This window comes from Elephas maximus, chromosome 7 (assembly GCF_024166365.1).
Source record: "Elephas maximus indicus isolate mEleMax1 chromosome 7, mEleMax1 primary haplotype, whole genome shotgun sequence".
Classification (NCBI taxonomy): Eukaryota; Metazoa; Chordata; class Mammalia; order Proboscidea; family Elephantidae; genus Elephas; species Elephas maximus.
This window is the reverse complement of record NC_064825.1, coordinates 125,806,681-125,825,985: the sequence shown is the minus strand read 5'-3', so window position 1 is coordinate 125,825,985 and position 19,305 is coordinate 125,806,681. Positions and strand designations below refer to the sequence as shown.

The 19,305-nt window shown below is 49.0% G+C and overlaps 1 protein-coding gene across 2 annotated transcripts; it reads left to right on the top strand.

Annotated features, from left to right (window-relative positions):
* The first annotated feature begins 171 nt into the window (after window positions 1-171).
* On the top strand, window positions 172-19,305 carry GANAB (glucosidase II alpha subunit). Of its 2 annotated transcripts, XM_049892243.1 has the most exons (25): window positions 172-258; window positions 3,413-3,517; window positions 3,674-3,782; window positions 4,033-4,160; window positions 10,339-10,518; window positions 10,972-11,037; window positions 11,818-11,887; window positions 12,061-12,148; window positions 12,236-12,332; window positions 12,600-12,780; window positions 13,554-13,707; window positions 13,913-14,148; window positions 14,241-14,367; window positions 14,470-14,549; window positions 14,805-14,948; window positions 15,080-15,176; window positions 15,455-15,556; window positions 15,733-15,976; window positions 16,886-16,950; window positions 17,134-17,210; window positions 17,329-17,403; window positions 17,580-17,693; window positions 17,817-17,929; window positions 18,092-18,192; window positions 18,344-19,305. In XM_049892243.1, exons 1-25 carry the CDS (start codon window positions 221-223, stop codon window positions 18,451-18,453), a joined length of 2,901 nt encoding a protein of 966 aa, XP_049748200.1. In that variant the 5' UTR covers window positions 172-220; the 3' UTR covers window positions 18,454-19,305. The 2 variants fall into 2 exon arrangements, with proteins under 2 accessions (XP_049748200.1, XP_049748202.1); XM_049892245.1 differs by lacking the exon at window positions 10,972-11,037 and having other exon boundaries at window positions 18,344-19,304.

Below are 19,305 nucleotides of genomic sequence, written 5' to 3'. Positions count from 1 at the left end.
AGACAGCGCGCCTGGCTCTGGATGGCCCCGCCCCCGGGTTTAGGCTCCGCCCCCGCCCCTCCGCCCAGCATTTAGAGTGCGCACTCCGCCAATGCGACAGCCACGGGGCGGTGCTCTGGCCGGGCCAATAAGAAGGCCGGAAGGGGCGGGCGGTAACATACGTGGCTCAACGCGGGCAGGGGAAAGGGAGGACGGGGTCAAAGAGTAAACCCGGCACAAGATGGCGGCGGTAGCGGCTGTGGCGGCGCGTAGGAGGCGGTGAGGAGCCCGGAATCCGGTGGCGCGCCCGGGACGCCCCCAGCCCCTCTAAGCCCCATAGCTCTCCTTCCTGTCTGTCCTTCTGAGACTTTGCCACCTCCGGCCACGCGAGGGCCATTTGTCCTTCTGAAGGCGGCCTCAGGCGCCCGTAGCCTTCCCGCGGTAGATCCGCGCGGCTCTGGGAGCCCTTGTTTCTAGGACTCCCCGCTTCAGCCCGGCGGCCCAAGAAGGCCGTAGCTGTGCGCTGAGTCTGGCCATGGCCACTCGCAGCCGCCGCCCTCTCCTGGCGACTCACAGCGGCCAACGCTGCCGCCTCCTGCCTGCAGTGCGCGGGGCCGCTGGGGTGGGGGACGAGACGCGCCGGGCCTCCGGGAACGCAGCAGGCTGCCCTGCTGGCCCTCAGCCGGTGTCTGGCAGTTCCGTCTGCACCACTCTTCTTGCCCACCCCTCCCAGCCCCATCCGCCGTGTCCTGGACCCTGCCCTGCTCTTGTCTTCTTCACGTGGACACCAGTCCTAGCTTGTTCGGTGTCCATGGTCGTTGGGCACGGCCGGGGCAGGATCCAGTAAGTTCACACTCTTCCTGGATGATGTTGCTGAAACACAACATGTACCCGAAGGGTTTGGTCCTGCACTGTCGAGTTTGTATTACCGAAGAAAAGATTCGAATCACATCATCAGCATCACAAAATGTTTACTAGGATCTAACGGATGCGCTGGGGTTGGGAGAGGCGTGTCAGCAGCAGTGAAAAAAATGTGGATCATAAACTCAGTTCTCTGGGAGCCTGTGATCTGAAGCAATAAACTTGCCCTGCGGCTCAATCCTGACTTTTACTTGTGACCACCTCTTTCTCGGGGTGTTCAGGGCATTCCTGAGTTCCCAGGGCCTTCCAACAGGTCGTATTTGGAGGATTTCTTAGAAGTCCTGTCCCCATTGGCATCTCTCCAAACCCATTTTATAGACTGTGCGAATAGTGTATTTAACTCATGGTACTTCTAATTACTGCTGCTTTGGGCAGGTGGACATGGGCTCAGTGCCCCTGCATGCTTGCTACAGTCACTTCTCAGGATCTGTGATTAAGCCACATGGCTTGTTGAGTTTCTTGGTAGCGTTCCTTTTTCGTGTTTTGCTAGTGCTTATCATCTGCTTGGGAAACCCTGGTGGCATAATGGTTAAGAGCTACGGCTGCTAACCAAAAGGTCGGCAGTTCAAATCCACCAGGCACTCCTTGGAAACTGTATGGTTTTACTCTGTCCTATAGGGTCACCATGAGTTGGAATTGACTCCACAGCGGTGGGTTTGGTTTTTTTTTTTTTCCAATTCCTGCTTGGCGTAGTGTTTTCTTAACTTTTCAGTCTGGCATGGTCTGGAGTATGTGCTTTACATATTCTCCTGGAACTGGAGGGCTTACTGTTTTCTGATTCTGGTGATTTTCTTTACAGCTCGCTATCAAGTGGATAGGGAACACTGGTGCTGCAGTGGTTAAGCACTCGGTTCCTAACCAAAAGGGTTCGAACCCACCACCAACCCTGCAGGAGAAAGATGTTGGCAGCCTGCATCTGTAAAGATTTACAGCCTAGGAAGGCCCATGGGGCAGTTCTCCTCTGTCCTTCGGGGTCGCTCTGAGTCCAAATTGAGTCAGTATCAGTGGGTTTGTTTTTTATCAAGCAGATATTGAAGCTGGTGCTGGATATAATGTGTATAGTAGATCCTACTCTTAGTTACCCAATTAGCAGGTTGCAAAGTTCTGTTGTTTAGAAGGAACCTGTTTTTTGCTTTTGTTTTTCCTGTTTGGAGCACCTTCTCAGAGTGTGCTTCTGGACTGCCTACATCAGAGTCACAGGGAGAGCGTATTTATAGTGCAGATTCCTGGGGCTCTGGAATCTTCATTTAATGAGCATGCAGGTGATTCTTAAGAGAAACTAAAGTTTGAGAACTCTCGTCTTGGATTTTCCTCAGAAAGGCCTGCTGATCTACTTCCAAGAAATCAGACATTGGAAACCCTACGGAACACAGTTCTACTCTGACACGCATTAGGTTGCCATGGGTTGGAGTTGACTCAATGACAACTATTTTTTGTTTTTTATTAGTCCCTCGTCTGTCATTTGATAGCATGTTGGGGAAATGATAGACTGTGATAACTTTCTTGGGGCGATGGTCCTCAGTGTGGCAAGCCCAGTATAACCTGTTAGTGGTTGGTATGCTGTATTGCGGATCATAGTTAAGTACATGGTTCTTGGAGTCAGGCAGAGCAGGGTTCCAGTCCGGTCTCACCTCTTACTAGCTGTTTGACCTTGGATGAGTTATTTATCCTTTTATGCCTCAATTTTCTCATCTGGAGGAAAAACCCAACCCTACACTCACCAAGAAAACAACGAAAGAAAGGAAAAAGAGGTAATTGTGAGGATTCAATGAAATAGTAAAGAAGTGGTTCTGAGCCCTGATCGCTCGTTAAAATTGTTTAGGGAGCTTTTAAAAAATGCTGATGACCAGGCCTCACTTCAACCAATTAAGTCAGAATTTTTGAGAGGGCTTGCCAGAAGTTGATACTTTTAGAAACTGCAGCAGAGTTGAGAAGTAGGGCTATAAACCAGGTAGCCAGGCCCCTGAAGGTCTATTAGGGTTCAACATTGTTATTCTTCTCAAACTTAAGGTGATCTTTTTGAAGATAAAAGAGTGGAGATCAGAGGAGCAGAATGCCTTGGAAATGTGACTGGCAGGCTAGCTGAGGGTGCATCTTTAACTTTCTAACTCTATAGCTCTATGGATCCCTTGCCAATGAAACGCCGTGCTTGCTTTGTTTTTCTATCCCACACACATGGTACCACCACTTCCCCAGGGACTGGCTGTTACTGCTGCTTTCCTCTGAGAGGCTGATGTAACCAGCATCAATACGAGGACCTCTGAAGGCCAAAGATCCTTTGTCCACTTCCTCTGTCTTTTGAAGGGAAGGTGTGAGTGAGCCTGCCCCTCAAGGCTGCCCCTTAGCCCCATGTCTACTCTGCATTCTTTGCTGTTTGTTGGGACTCCATCTTTCTCCCCTTTTTCCGGAGCTGTCTTCTAGGACTATGGCAGGAAGAGGCCTTTCCCTCTGAAGGTGGGGCCCTTCCTGACCCTGTGCTAGCTGTTATATCTTTCTCCTTTTTTCTCCTTAGGTATTGGCCAGGTTTGGTACTGGCTTGCTTAGGGGTCTGCCTGGGAATTACCCTTGCTGTGGATAGAAGCAACTTTAAGACCTGTGAAGAGAGTTCCTTCTGCAAGTATGATATTTCTGGGAGTGTGAGATGGCAGGTAGAGGAATGTGGGAGGTGTCTGTGGCAGGTGGAGTAACCTGGGTACATTGCAGGTGATAAGAGGGGCCCAGGGACTCTGGGATGTGCCTTCTCACCTTACTTTTGAACCATTCCACTTCGCAGGCGGCAGCGAAGCATACGGCCAGGCCTGTCTCCATACCGAGCCTTGTTAGACTCTCTGCAGCTTGGTCCTGATGCCCTCAAGGTCCATCTGATCAACGAGGTCACCAAGGTCAGGGGAGACACAGAAAAGTCTTGTGGGAGTGGGGAAGTGGTTGAGGAATAATTTGGGAAGGCGAGACCTGTAGCCAGGATCCTGCCCCAGCCTAATATTGGGATTTTACTTTGTGAGGAATTCAGATTTCAGTTCCCTTTGGGGAAAGGCTCTGAGGAGGAGATCCCTCAAGAAGGGGTGAGTTCAGAGGTCATTCTGTAGCGTAGCCTGTCTCTTTGCTCCGGATCCAAACCTCTGGCCCCCACAGGTGTTGCTGGTGCTGGAGCTCCAGGGGCTTCAGAAGAACATGACTCGCTTCCGGATTGATGAGCTGGAGCCCAGACGGCCCCGATACCGTGTGCCAGATGTGTTGGTGGCGGATCCCCCCACAGCACGGTAAATTTCCGTCTCCATGCCCCTGTTCTTCCCAGTGAACATTTTCTCGGTGGCTGACTTCCTTTCCCACATTGGGGTAATATCTGACTAGGGTGTTGCCACTCTCCTCATCCTTTCTTCATCTCTTTCCCTGTTTGACTCATTTTCTCTTTCATCCTATATCTTCATTCAGCACACAGGTGTTTGTTCCTCTTCTGTGCCAGCCCAGGCTAGGTGCTGGCAGTACAACAGGAAATAAACAAGGCACAGATCTTGGTCTCCAGGAATACAGTATCTCCTTGATTTTTTTCCCTCCCTCCCTCCCTCTTACCTCAGATATTCAGAACAGAATTATTCATACTCTTAGGTCGTGACACAGTGTCATCGCTGTTTCACGTATAGCTCTTTATTAAGTACGTAATTTAGAAAATAATACTATAAAAAAAAAGCACCTATAAACCCTCCGCTCAACCCAGCCATATACTTCTCACCATCCTGTACCCCTGACTCCCCCAGAGGTGATTGTTATTCTGAAGTTTATCATTCCCTTGCTTTCTTGTTTTTGATAGTCTTATCGTGTGTATACGTGCAAGTATATATAAGCCTCAGCAATAGATTACATGGTTTTGTTTGTTTTTGAATTTTTTAGAGTATTTTAGTGAATGTGGTCTTCAGGGATTTCCTTTTTTTTATGTAACTTTATTTAACTCTTTACATGTATCTCTAGCTCATTTTTTGTTTGTTTATTGCGGTAAATATATACGTAACAAAACATTTGACATTTCAACAATCTTCACGTGTCCACTTCGTGACATACGTATGTTCATCATATTCAGTCATCACCCTTATCCATTCTAAATTATGTTATTACCCTTAACAGAAGCTCAGGAATCCTGGTGGTAGCAGTGGTTAAAGCATTCAACTGCTAATTGAAAGGTCAGCGGTTCAAACCTACCAGCTGCTCGTGATAGAAAGATGTGGCAGTCTGCTTCTGTAAAGATTTACAGCCTTGGAAACACCATAGGGCAGTTCTCCTCTGTCTATAGGGTCACTGTGAGTTGGAATCGATTCGATGGCAGTGGGTTTTTACGGTAACAGAAGCTCAGTGTCCTCTAAGCATTCTTTCTTTCCCACTACTTTCTGCCTACCTCGGTAACCACTAATAAACTTTGATCTCTATACACTTGGCTACCATTCATTTTTACTGTTCTATAATATATATATATATCTTATAATAATATTAAGTTGTTTGAATATACCCCAACTTTTTTATCCCTTTGCATGTTGATAGACAGTTGGGTTGGTTCCAGTCTTTTACTGTCTGAACTGTTGCCATGAATGTTCTCGTACATCTCTCCTGTGTACCTGTGTAGGATTTTCTCTTTGGTGATAGCTAGGAGAGGAACTGTAGTGTTGTAGTATATGGGAATGATTGATCAACTTTCTGAGTTAATGCCAAAGTGATCACATTAGTTTACACTTCCTCCAGCGATTTTTAAGCGGTCTCATTGATCGTATCCTCTCCAGCAGTTGGTACCGTGAGACTTAATTTTTGTAAGTAAAATCAGTATACAGTGGTAGCTCATGGGGGTCTTGGCTTGGTCGTCATTCCCAGTTTGGTGAGATTGAGCATCTCTGTAGGTTTATTTGTCGTTCCAGTTTACCATCTTGTATGATGGTAGTTCACAGCTTAAGCCGTTTTTCTTTTAGGATGTCCTTAATCATCTGTAATAATTGGTTAAATAGTCTTGATAGTAATTCTTTATAATTTATATATGTCGTAGATATCTTTTCCCAGATTGTAGTTTGTTTTTTACTTTTATAAAGCTGTTTTTTAGGGGGAAAAAAGAACTTTTGATTTTAGAGTATTTTTTGATTTATAGAAAAGTTGTGAGAATTTTATCAGAGTTCCTCTATACCCTGCACCCAGTCTCCTCTATTATGAACATTATTGTGGTAAATTTTTCACATCTAATAAGTTATTTTTTCATTATTTCACCACTTGTCTCAGTTTGTTGTTCTGTGGTGGCTTGTGTGTTGCTGTGATGCTAGAAGCTATGCCACTGGTATTTCAAATACAAGCAGGGTCACCTGTTTTAGCAGAGCTTCCAGACTGACAGACTAGAAGAAGGACCTGGTGATCTACTTCTAAGAAAACTGGCCAGTGAAAACCTTATGAATAGCAGCGGAACATTGTCTGATATAGTACTGGAAGATGAGCCCCTCAGGTTGGAAGGCACTCAAAATATGAGTAGGGAGGAGCTACTTCCTCAAAGTAGAGCCGACCTTAATGATGTGGATGGAGTCAAGCTTTCGGAACTTATATTAGCTGATGTGGCATGACTCAAGATGAGAAGAAACAGCTGCAAACATCCGTTAATAATCGGAACATGGAATGTATGAAGTATTAATCTAGGAAAATTGAAGGTCTTCAAAAATGGAATGGGACACATAAAGGTCGATACCCTAGGCATTAGTAAGCTGAAATGAACTGGTATTGGCCATTATGAGTCTCATGATCATATGATCTACTATGCTGGGAATGACAGAATGAAGCAGAACTATGTCACAGCCCTTGCCAAACATTTCAGGATCTGTCCTGAAATACAGTGCTGCCAGTGATAGGATAATATCCAAATATCCATACATCTACAAGGAGGACCAGTTAATACCACTGTTACTCAAGTTTATACACCAAAGATGAAGAAATTGAAGATTTTTACCAGCTTCTGCAGTCTGAAATTGATCAAACGTGCAATCGAGATGCATTAAATAATTCCTGGTGATTGGAATACGAAAGTTGGAAACAAAGAAGAATCAGTAGTTGGAAAATCATGGCCTTGGTGACAGAAAAGATGCTGGAGATCGCATGATAAAATTTTGCAAGACCAATGATTTACTGCAAATAACTTTTTTCAACAACATAAATGGTGACTCTACATATGGACCTTGCCAGGTGGAATATACAGGAATCAAGTTGACTGCATATGTGGGTAGGGATGATGGAGAAGCTTGATATCATCAGTCAGAACAAGTCTAGGGCCTGACTGGAACAGACCATCAAATGCTTAGGTAAAAGTTCAAGTTGAAGCTGAAGAAAATTTTTAAAAGTCCACAAGACCCAAAGTACAAACTTGAGTATATCATACTTGAATTTAAAGAGCATCTCAAGAATAGATTTGATGCATTGAAAACTAATGACCTAAGACCCGACTAGTTGTGGGGTGACATTAAGGACATAATACATGAAGAAACTAAAAAGTCATTAAAAAGACAGGAAAGAAAGAAAAGACCAAAATGGATGTCAGAAGAGACTCTGAAATTTGCTCTTAAACATAGCATAGCTAAAGCAAACGGAAGAAACGATGAAGTAAAAGAGCTGGATAGATTTCAAAGGGTGGCTGGAGAAGATAAAGTATTATAGTGAAATGTACAAAGACCTGGAGATAGAAAACCAAAAGGGAAGAACACCAAAAGAGCATTTCTCAAGCTGAAAGAACTGAAGAAAAAAATTCAAGCTTCGAGTTGCAGTATTGAAGGATTCTATGGGCAAAATATTGAATGACACAGGAAGCATCAAAAGAAGATAGAAGGAATATACAGAGTTACTGAACCAAAAAGATTTGGTCAGCGCTCAACCATTTCAGGAGGTAGCATATGATTTAGAACTGATGATGTTGAAGAAGTCTAAGCTGCACTGAAGGTATTGGCAGAAAAAAAAAAAAAACAAGGCTGCAGGAGTTGACAGAATACCAACTGAGATGTTTCAACAAATGGATGCAAAGCTGGAAGCACTCAATCGTCCATGTCAAGAAATTTGAAAGACAGCTATTTGGCCAGTTGACTAAAGAGATCCATATTTGTGCCCATTCTGAAGAAGGGTGATCTAACAGGGTGACGGAATCATTGAACAATATCATTAATATCACATGCAAGTAAAATTTTGCTGAAGGTAATTCAGAAACAGTTGCAGCAGCACATTGATAGCGGTACATTGAACTGCCAGAAATTAAAGCTAGATTCAGAAGAGGATGTGGAACGAGGAATATCATTGCTGATGTCATATAGATCTTGGCTGAAATCAGAGGATACCAGAAAGATGTTTTTCTGTGTTTAATTTGACTATGCAGAGACATTCGACTGTGGATCATAATTTATGAATAAAATTGCAAAGAATGGGAATTCCAGAGCACTTAATGGTGCTTATGCAGAACTTGTATGTAGAGCAAGAGGCAGTCGTTGGAACAGGACAAGGGGATGCTACGTGGTTTAAAGTCAGGAAAGGTGTGTGTTGGGGTTGTGTCCTTTTCACCATACTTATTCAGTCTGTGTGCTGGGTTAAGTAAATAATATAAGAAGCTGTACTGTATGAAGCAGAACGTGGCATCAGGATTGAAGGAAGACTCACTGACAGCCTGTGACATGCAGATGACACAGCCTTGCTTGCTGAAAGCAAAGAGGATTTGAAGCACTTACTGATGAAGATCAAAGACTACAGCCTTCAATATGGATTGCACTTCAACATAAAGAAAACAGGAAATCTCACCAATGAGCAATGTCATGATAAATGGAGAAAATATTGCAGTTGTCAAGGATTTAGTTTTACTTGGATCCACAATCAGTGCCCATGGGAGCAGCTGTCAGGATATTAAACAACATATTGCATGGGGCAAATTTGCTGCAAAAGTCCTCTTTAAAGTGTTAAAAGGCAAAGATGTTACTTTGAGGACTAAGGAACACCCGACTCAAGCCATGGTGTTTTCAGTCACCTCGTATGCATGCGAAAGCTGGGCAGTGAATAAGAAAAGGTGAATAAGAATTGACGCCTTTGAATTATGGTGTTGGTGAAGAATATCGAATGTACCATGGCCCTCCAGAAGAACAAACATCTGTCTTGAAAGAACTACAGCCAGAATGCTCCTTAGAATGGAGGATGGCAAGACTTTGTTTCATGTACTTTGTAAGTGTTATCAGGAGGGACCTGTCCCTGGAGAAGGACATCACACTTGGTAAAGTAGAGGGTCAGTGAAAAAGAGGAAGACCCTCAATGAGATGGATCGACACAGTGGCTGCAACAATGGGCTCAAGCGTAGCAACAGTTGTGAGGATGGTGCAAGAGGAGGCAGTGTTTTGTTCCGTTATGCATAGGGTTATTGTGAGTCGGAACCTACTTGATGGCACCTAACAACAACAACAAGAATGAATTATTGCATTATTATTAACTAAAGTCCATACTTTATTCAGCTTTTCTTAGTTTTTATCTAATAGCTTTTTTTTCTGTTAAGCGATCTCATCCAGGATATGACATGACATCTAGCTGTCATGTTTCCCTAGGCTCCTATAGACTCTGACCTTTTCTCAGACTTCTCTTATTTTTTTAAATAATTTTTATTGTGCTTTAAGTGAAAGTTTACAAATCAAGTCAGTTTGTCACCTGTAAGCTTATATGCACCTTACTACATATTCCCATTTACTCTCCCCCTAATGAGTCAGCCCGCTCCCTCCTTCCAGTCTCTCCTTTCGTGACCGTTTTGCCAGTTTCTAACCCTCTCAACCCTCCCATCTCCCCTCCAGCCAGGAGATGCCAACACAGTCTCAAGTGTCCACCTGATACAAGTAGCTCACTCCTCATCAGCATCTCTCTCCAACCCATTGTCCAGTCCCTTCCATGTCTGATGAGTTGTCTTCGGGAATGGTTCCTGTCCTGGGCCAACAGAAGGTTTGGGGACCCTGACCGCTGGGATTCTTCTAGTCTCAGTCAGACCATTAAGTCTGGTCTTTTTATGAGAATTTGGGGTCTGCATCCCACTGTTCTCCTGCTCCCTCAGGGGTTCTCTGTTGCGCTCCCTGTCAGGCCAGTCATCGGTTGACTTTCCTTATTTTTGATGCCCCTAAAGGTGTCTTTTGATGAATAGAAATTATTAATTTCAAGATAATCAAATACATTTGTTACTTTATAGTTGGTGTTTTCTGTGATCTGTGTAAATAGTTCTTCCTTACATTAAAATCAGAAAAAAACTGATTTATATTTTCTCCCAAGCTTTTATTTCTAAATGTGAAGGCATAATCTGCCTGGAGGCGATATTTGTGTATGGTGTAGGTAGGAAGTATAAAGAGCCAAGAGTAGTCCGGAGTCTTTTGAAGTGTAAATCTACAGATACACTGGGACTCAAACGAGAAGTTTCCATCACTTTCCTAGGCTTTCTGTCTCTGGCCGTGACGACAACAGTGTGGAGCTAACGGTGGCTGAGGGGCCCTATAAAATCATCTTGACGGCGCGACCGTTCCGCCTTGACCTGCTGGAGGATCGCAGCCTGCTGCTCAGTGTCAATGCTCGAGGACTCATGCACTTTGAACACCAGAGGGCCCCCAGGGTCTCGTGAGTACAGCGGTTTCCACTTCAGGGAACTTTACATGGAAGAGTCTAGGGATGTCATGGGATCTGGCAGTGGGTTCCTGGGAGGAGGCAGGGTGGCCAGACAGCCAGGTAGGGGTTGGGGGCTGGAAGAACCTGTCTGTCAGGGAGGGTAGGAACCAGACCTGGGTCACTTTCTCCATTTCCTGTACAGACCAGGAGGCAGTCACTTTTGTCCCTGAGCTGTATCTTGGACATCACCGCTGGGAGGCCTGCCTGGTCCTGCCTCTCCCTCTTCCCCTTCTCACATCATCACATTTCCCAGATTTATTTTCTTCCTTTTTTTGTTATATTTTTTGGTTTCTGTTCTCCCCCATCTCTGGAAGTTTGTGGACTGAAACTCACTTTTATGTTTCTGTTTTTGTGTTGGTTTTGTGCCTCCTTTTCCCCTTCCCTACCCATCTCCTCCTGCCCCAGTTTCTCGGATAAAGTTAGTGTCACGCTCGGTAGCATATGGGATAAGATCAAGAACCTTTTCTCTAGGTAAATCCATGGCCACTGGTACTGTATCTGTTCCTCTGCCCTCACCCGCCCTGCGCTCTGGCCCCCAGGGGAAGTCGCCCCGATCCCTTCCTACCCTGCCCTTCGCTCACTGTCATTCCCCAGCTATGTGCTGTTAGGGCCTTTGGGCCCCGCTCCCCTGGCTGGGAGCCTCCCTGGGAGAAGGAAGATGAAATGTTGAAAGGAACGGAAGGAGCCTCTTGCATTGCCAAGGGGTAGAGAGGCTGCCTGGCTCTCAGCTGGGGTGCAACTGAGGCTCTGGGTAGAGCTGCTTGCCAGCTGCCCTTGAAAGCATTCTTTGGCAGAACCTCTTGTGTGAGTCCCTATGCATATTTGTAGACCCTGGTATGACCGGCTCGCCTTTGCAAAACCCTCATGTCAGGCCAGGAAGCTGAGGCCCGAGAGAGCAGTTGGAGCCAGAGTCTCAGTGAAGGCATCAGAGCCAGGACTGGCATCCCCAGGCCCCTGAACCATTCTGCTTGTCTCTTCTGGGGTGCTCGCAGAGGCTGGCGACTTGGGCCTGTCTGCAGAAGGCACCTCCCATTGGCATTTACTCCTCATTTCCCTTTCTCATTTCTCTCCCCATCCTTTGCACACTCACCTGCTCACTGGGGGTCCTTCTTCATGCTTTAACATTTAGTCCCTTCCTCCAATGCCTTCGTTCCTTTGGACCCTTGGCTCTCTATTCCCCCATCCCTCCTTCCACTAGCCCCTCGTCCCTGCCCCCTCTGGATTGGAGCAGACAGCTCTCCTACCTTCCAGGCAAGGATCAAAAGACCCAGCTGAGGGCGATGGGGCCCAGCCCGAGGAAACACCTGGAGGTGGTGACAAGGCAAGTCAGAGGGGATAGGTGGTTGGAGGATAGGGCTGGCTGGGAGGCGGGAGGGGAAGGCCCACAAGAAACTTGAGTTTAGTCTTGCCGTTAGGGGTGGGATTTAGAAAATGGGAGGAGGGTGGGAGAGAACTGGTGTATGACTGGCCAGTGGTCCTCTTTCCTCTTCACAGCCAGAGGAGGCCCAGGAAAAGGCAGAGAAAGATGAGCCAGGAGCCTGGGAGGAAACGTTCAAAACTCACTCAGACAGCAAGCCATATGGTGAGGGGCTGGGCCAGCCTGGAGCAGGGTTGCAGGGAGGCCTTGCCAAGTACGCGCTCTTGAGCTTGTCCTTTGCGTTGCTTCCAGGGCCTACGTCTGTGGGTTTGGACTTCTCTCTGCCAGGAATGGAGCATGTATATGGGATCCCCGAGCATGCAGACAATCTGAGGCTGAAGGTCACTGAGTGAGTCCCATGGTGACATCACGCTATGGGGGCAGGGAGGGAGGGAGGAGAAGTCAGAGGCTGTGGGGGCATGTGCGTGCAGATTGGCTACCCTAGTCAAGTAGGGATCACTTCCTGTGCCTAGATCACCTTTGGTGACCAGGGAAGTCTTCTTTGAGAAAGGACAAAGGGACCAGTTCTTGGCCCACACCTGTGTCTGTGGGTTGGGGTTGTGGGTGCTGTAGCCTGGGGCCAGTCGTGAACCCAGGTCTGCCTGTCTGCCTGCAGGGGTGGGGAGCCATATCGCCTCTACAATTTGGATGTGTTCCAGTATGAACTGTTCAACCCCATGGCCCTTTATGGGTCTGTGCCTGTGCTCCTGGCACACAACCCTCAGCGGGACCTGGGCATCTTCTGGCTCAATGCCGCAGAGACCTGGGTTGACATCTCCTCCAACACTGCAGGGAAGGTGAGAGCATAAGGCATCAAAAAAATGAGGGAGGGAGTCTTGCAGGCCTGGAGATCCGCGTGACTATGAGGGCATTAGCTTTGAAGAAGCGAGGGTGTAGCCTGGGGATTGGGTGAGGGAAGGGGCCCTGGGCCTAGAGAGCAGCATTTCAGTTCCCCAGTCACTCCCAGAAGACACACACTCAGGGAAAGGCTTTCCTTTCTGGACTGAAGGGATGCCTCAGTTCTTCAGTACATTTCTTATTGAGTGTGTGTTAAGTGCTAGGCACTTTTCTAGGTGCTGGGGACATAGGAGCAAGACAGATAGCAAAAAAGGCAAAATAATTTCAGAGGCAGTAAGTGCTAACTAAGGAACCCAGTGGTCCAGTGGTTAAGCGCTCGGCTGCTAACCAAAGGGTCGGTGGTTCGAATCCACCAGCTGCCCTTTGGGAGAAAAGACCTGGCGATCTGCTCCCATAAAGATTATGGCCTAGAAGACCCTATAAGGCATTCTGCTCTGTCCCCTAGGGTCACTAGGTGTCAGAATTGACTCGGTATGTAGCAACAACAAAGTGCTAACTAAGAAATGACACAATCTCATGGTGAGGGTGGGGTGGGGCTGCTGTAGATAGCGTGGTCAGACAAAGCTTCACTGAGGAGGTGACATTTGACCTCAGGCTGAAATGACTCCCAGGAACCAGCTGTGTGAGGGCTCTGAGGAGGAAATTGCTGCTTTTGTACTTGGGTCGGGAACAAGAGGGCAGCTGTCGGAACTCTCACGGGTCTCCTGTACAGACCCTGTTTGGGAAGATGCTGGACTACCTGCAGGGCTCTGGGGAAACTCCCCAGACAGATGTCCGCTGGATGTCGGAGAGTGGCATCATTGACGTGTTCCTGCTGCTCGGGCCCTCTGTCACTGATGTCTTCCGGCAGTATGCTAGTCTCACAGGTAGGTGGTGTCCCTACTGTGCCAGCCAGAGGCCTCTTGGGAGGGGTGGCTCTCTGTGCATTTTCAGAAGTGCTGTGCCCCAACCTGTTGTCTAGCCCTTCAGCCTCCTCCTAGTTTACAAGCCTCCCTCCATTTCTGGGTGTCCTCACTGACCCCAGGTTGGGCCCAGCCCCCATTGTGACCCCGCCACTCACTGAACCCACAGGGACCCAGGCATTGCCCCCGCTCTTCTCCCTCGGCTACCACCAGAGCCGCTGGAACTACCGGGACGAGGCGGATGTGCTGGAAGTGGATCAGGGGTTCGACGACCACAACCTGCCCTGCGATGTCATCTGGCTGGACATTGAACATGCTGATGGCAAGCGGTATTTCACCTGGGATCCCAGCCGCTTCCCCCACCCCCTCACCATGCTCGAGCAATTGGCCTCTAAGAGGCGGAAGGTAAGAGGCTGCAGCATGGCCAGTCTTCTGTGGGTGAGGCTGAGGCATGAGAGCCCTGGAGCCCTCTCACCACCCCTGTGCATTATTCTCAGCTGGTGACCATTGTGGACCCCCACATCAAGGTGGACTCTGGCTACCGGGTACATGAGGAGCTGCGGAACCAGGGGCTGTATGTTAAAACTCGGGATGGCTCTGACTATGAGGGCTGGTGCTGGCCAGGTAGGCAGGCCCAAAATCCAGGGAGAGGCCGTTGGGGACCGGGGAGGTAGGATGATGGCTGTTTGGCCCCTAGGGCTAACAGTCACCCTCACCCTCTCCCAGGCTCAGCTGCCTACCCTGACTTCACTAATCCCACGATGAGGGCCTGGTGGGCTAACATGTTCAACTTTGACAATTACGAGGTAGGGAAGGACCAGGACTCATTCTCCGCGCCACCTGCATCTGTCTTTCTCCCCCTGCCTCCCTGAGTCCATCACTCTGCTTGGTGACCATGCTTTGGTTGGTTGTCTCTAATGTTCAGGGGGTCTCGATGATCCCGGATTTAGAGCGTGGAGAAATGCATCTTTTTAGATCCCTGGGAGCTCTCTGCTCTAACACCGCTTGTCTTCCCCCTCTTCTCTGTTCTTCTGTTCCCATTTTCTGTCTCGTGTTCCCAGGGCTCAGCTCCCAACCTCTTTGTCTGGAATGACATGAATGAACCGTCTGTCTTCAACGGCCCCGAGGTCACCATGCTCAAGGATGCCCAGCATTATGGAGGCTGGGAGCACCGGGAGGTGCATAACATCTATGGCTTCTACGTGGTAAGGGCCTGGGAGAGGAGGGTTGACAGAAAGGGGGAAGCCTGTGCCCAGAGACTGAGGGCCAGGGAACTTGCTGCAGATAACAGCTAGCTTTGGTTCTCACCACGCCTCTTCTCCCCTCTCCCACCCAGCACATGGCAACTGCTGATGGGCTGATGCTGCGCTCTGGGGGCGTAGAACGCCCCTTTGTCCTAAGCAGGGCTTTCTTCGCTGGCTCCCAGCGTCTTGGTAAGACTTGGAATACTAGAGCTGTGGCAGATGGGTATGAAGGGCAGATCAGAGGAGCCGTGGGCCTTGGGTTCATCCACCCATGCCACCGTCCACTGAGAGCGGTACGCTGCATCCTCCCAGCTGTGCACTGTGAGCAGAGCCAGGGAGTGGGAGGTCCAGGACCATTCGTATGTTCTTGGGACTCAGTAGGGTCCTGGGGGCCCCAGAGCAGATGAGACAGGTCAGAGAGGTCAGCCCTGCCACCATTTGTAAGCTCTCTCGCTTGTCTTCTTCAGGAGCTGTGTGGACAGGGGACAATACTGCCGAATGGGACCATTTGAAGATCTCTGTCCCTATGTGTCTCAGCATGGGGCTGGTGGGACTTTCCTTCTGTGGAGGTGAGAGAGGGAGGCATTTGGTGTGTTGGTGTGATAGGAGGCGGGGGCAAGGTGGAGAGCCCAGGGCCTGTGCACGAACACAGAGAGCTGAGAGTCCAGGGTGGGGCCGTGGGAAGCTCCTCAGGCAGCATCCCTTCACCGTCTTTTCCAACCTGCTTCCTCCTCCCCTCTCCCAGCGGATGTGGGCGGCTTCTTCAAAAACCCGGAGCCAGAGCTTCTCGTGCGCTGGTACCAGATGGGTGCCTACCAGCCATTCTTCCGGGCACATGCCCACTTGGACACTGGGCGGCGAGAGCCGTGGCTTTTACCATCTCAGTACCATGACATCATCCGAGATGCCTTGAACCAGCGGTATTCCTTGCTGCCCTTCTGGTACACCCTCTTCTATCAGGCCCATCGCGAAGGGGTTCCTACCATGAGGTGAGGCATCTGTGTGGAATGGGCTGAGCTGGCTTGGCACAGTGGGGACTCAGCTACATCTCTGGGCCTCTTTCTTCATTCACCAGGGCCTTGTAAATCTGATTTCAAGGTCAATAGTGAAGGGGAGACTAAAGAGGATGAATTTTAGCAGTAAACTTATATGGAGCACTTACCCTGTGCCAGGCATTATTCATCACTGTGTCCCCAGAGCCTAAAGAAGACAGACAAGGGTATCCTACCCTTGTGGAACTTACATTCTAATGAGGAAGACAGACAAGCTCGTAAACAAATGTATACATGAGAAAACTGCAAACAGTGGCAAGCTCTTTGAAGAAAATAAAACTGGGTAATGGCATTAGGTGGTCACAAAAGGTCTCCGAGAAGAAGACCATGTGAGCTGAGACCTCAATGTTGAAAGTGAGGTAGACTTTTGTGACCTAGCAGAAAAATGTTCCAAGCAGAGGAGATCGCAAGTACAAAAAATCTTGACGTGGAAATGAGTCTGTTCAAGGAATAGAAAAAAGCCACCAGAGTGTCTCAGGGGTAAGGAATGAGAGGGAAAGGTAGAATTTGAAGTTGGAGAGAAAAGTAAATGTTAGCCGCCATTCATGATCCTTGGAGGGTCTTGTAGAGAAGGGTGATACAATGTGGGAGGAGGCCAGTGGAAGGCAGCTATGCAGAGTAGCTTGAAGAGGGGACAAAAGAGGAGACAGGAAGGTGCGTTAGAAAGTTAAATGACTAGGCCAAGGATGTACCGTATAGCTGAGGTTTGAAACCCGGTTGGGCTGTCTGGTTGCAAGCTTCTGGGTCTGACCCCTGTGCTATTCTTATTGCCCGTTCTTGGGGGAACATCTTTGACTTCTGTCAAAACAGCAAGTTTCTTCCTTTCTTGTCTTGCTTTCTTCCTAGACCCCTGTGGGTGCAGTATCCTCAGGATGTGACCACCTTCAGTATAGATGATCAGTTCCTGCTTGGTGAGAGATGGGGAAGACAGCTGGTGGTCGGTTGGGATAGGGCTGAGAAGAAGTAAGCACTTATGGAGATCAGTCTGTGGATACCTAGGGAAGGAGGAGAGAGGGAGGCTGGTGCCTTGACATTCCCTGGTCTGGGAACTGATCCTCTCCATTCGGAGTTGATTCTGTCCTGGTGTGTTTTAGGTGATGCGTTGCTGGTTCACCCTGTAGCCGATGCTGGAGCCCATGGCGTGCAGGTCTATCTGCCTGGCCAAGGGGAGGTAAGTTCAGGAAGAGTGGGGTTGGGAAAGATGGTAGAAGCCAAAAGCAGCAAAAAGGATGGGGGCCCCTGTGCACTGACTGAATGACCCAGTATCTTCTCTCTTCTGGTGCCCACAGGTGTGGTATGACATCCACAGCTACCAGAAGCATCATGGTCCCCAGACTCTGTATCTGCCTGTGACTCTAAGCAGTGTGAGTATGCCTGGCCCCTTTGCCAGCTCCATCTGCCTGTAGGTTTCCAGAGGGGAGAGAATGTGAGCTTTGGGGTCCAGTACCTAAGTGGGCACAGGTGGGTGAGAGCAAAAGATACTGAGGGCCCAAGGTTGGACAAAGGGGGTGACTTCACCGCAGCATTGCTCTTGCCCTAGATCCCTGTGTTCCAGCGTGGAGGGACAATCGTGCCTCGGTGGATGCGAGTGCGACGTTCTTCAGAGTGTATGAAGGAGGACCCCATCACTCTCTTCGTTGCACTAAGTCCCCAGGTGAATTCCCAGGCAGGGAGCCTCCTCAGCCATCTACTTACCTTCCTAGGATTCAGTTCTGTGGGGCTGTACCCCTGGCTCCCTCTTGGGCTCAGGCTTTCACCTGTTCCACTTTCTCCCCAGGGTACGGCCCAAGGAGAGCTCTACCTGGATGATGGACACACGTTCAGCTATCAGACTCGCCATGAGTTCTTGCTGCGTCGATTCTCATTCTCTGGCAACACCCTCGTTTCCAGGTAATGGGCTAGCCGTTCTTCTTTGGCACCCTCTGGAGGGGGCCAGGTCTTGAGGACGTTCACAGTTCACTGGACTCTTCTTCACATCCTGAACTTGCTTTGATCTCTTGCTTCTGCTCTGACATCATTCCCCCTGACGGGCATCTGCTTTTGCCCTTCCAGCTCAGCTGACCCCAAAGGCCACTTTGACACACCAATCTGGATTGAGCGGGTGGTGATCATAGGGGCTGGCAAGCCAGCAGCCGTGGTACTCCAGACAAAAGGTGTGTGAGTGGGCTGACCCCGGGGCTGGAGAAAGCGGGGAAGCAGGGAGAGGGTCGGGGGTGGCTTTGCCTGTGGGAAACAAGGCGGATTGCTGGGCAACTAACTGAGCATGCAGCTGCTCTGACTGTGCCCTTGTTCTTTCTCCCCCAGGATCTCCTGAAAGCCGCCTGTCCTTCCAACACGACCCTGAGACCTCTGTGCTGATCTTGCGCAAGCCTGGTGTCAGTGTGGCCTCTGACTGGATCATTCACCTGCGATAACCCAAGAGATGTTCCGGGTTGGGGAGGGAGGTGCTGTGATGGTTACTCTTCCTTCTACCTTGGAGTTCGACCCTCCCTAGACTTTACCTTTCTTATCCCACCACCCAGATTCTGCCAACATCTGGGCAGGATGAGAGGGCTGTCCCTGGGCTCCTAACTCCTTTTGGGATCTCCTGACCTCTCCCACTCCATTGACACCATGCCATTCCCTTCATCCCCAGCATCCTGCTCTAACTGGAGCATGTCACCTGTGAAGGCCTGGGGACCACAGGTCCCTTGCTTCCCCTCTTTCCCTTCCGTGGGGGCCCCTGAGTGTCCTTCCCCAAACCCTATTCACTTATGCCTCTGTGTGTTGATGCCATTTCTTGGACGATGAAGGCAGTGAGTTTAGGCCCCTTTTCTCCTTCTCCTTTCCTCCCTATCAGAGTGTTCTTCCTCCTTTTGTTTCTTTCCCCTGCCTCTTCCTTGTCAGCCCTCCCCTTTTTATGCCCCACTGAAACACTGGGACCACCCTTACCTGGTAAAGGGTGAATGGATCAGAGGAGTGCGTTCGCTGGAGAATATCCTCCTCCCTCTCATCCCCCCCTTTTCCTGTCCCTGGTTCCTTCTAGAGCTGCTGTAGTTCTGACAGGGGCAGTTCTCCCTTCCCTGCCCCTTGGGGGAAAGAAGTTTCCATTCCTCAAGAGAGGATGGATATTGAACTTCTTTTGCACCCTCCTTGTCCCTTGGGGTGCATTCAAGATGGAGAAATCAATTGTGGTTTCATTGAATCACGGTCACCTGTATTTATTGCTGGGAGAAGGCTGAGGGTGGGGAGAGATGATCATGTGTGCCCAGGGTCGGCCCGAAACC

Bases quoted from the DNA above. Each gene is read 5' to 3' on its own strand.
- GANAB (XM_049892243.1), top strand. From the start codon at position 221: ATGGCGGCGGTAGCGGCTGTGGCGGCGCGTAGGAGGCG. The intron at 259-3,412 runs GTGAGGAGCCCG...TTTTCTCCTTAG, and splicing joins GTGGCGGCGCGTAGGAGGCG to GTATTGGCCAGGTTTGGTAC. The intron at 3,783-4,032 runs GTCAGGGGAGAC...TGGCCCCCACAG, and splicing joins TGATCAACGAGGTCACCAAG to GTGTTGCTGGTGCTGGAGCT.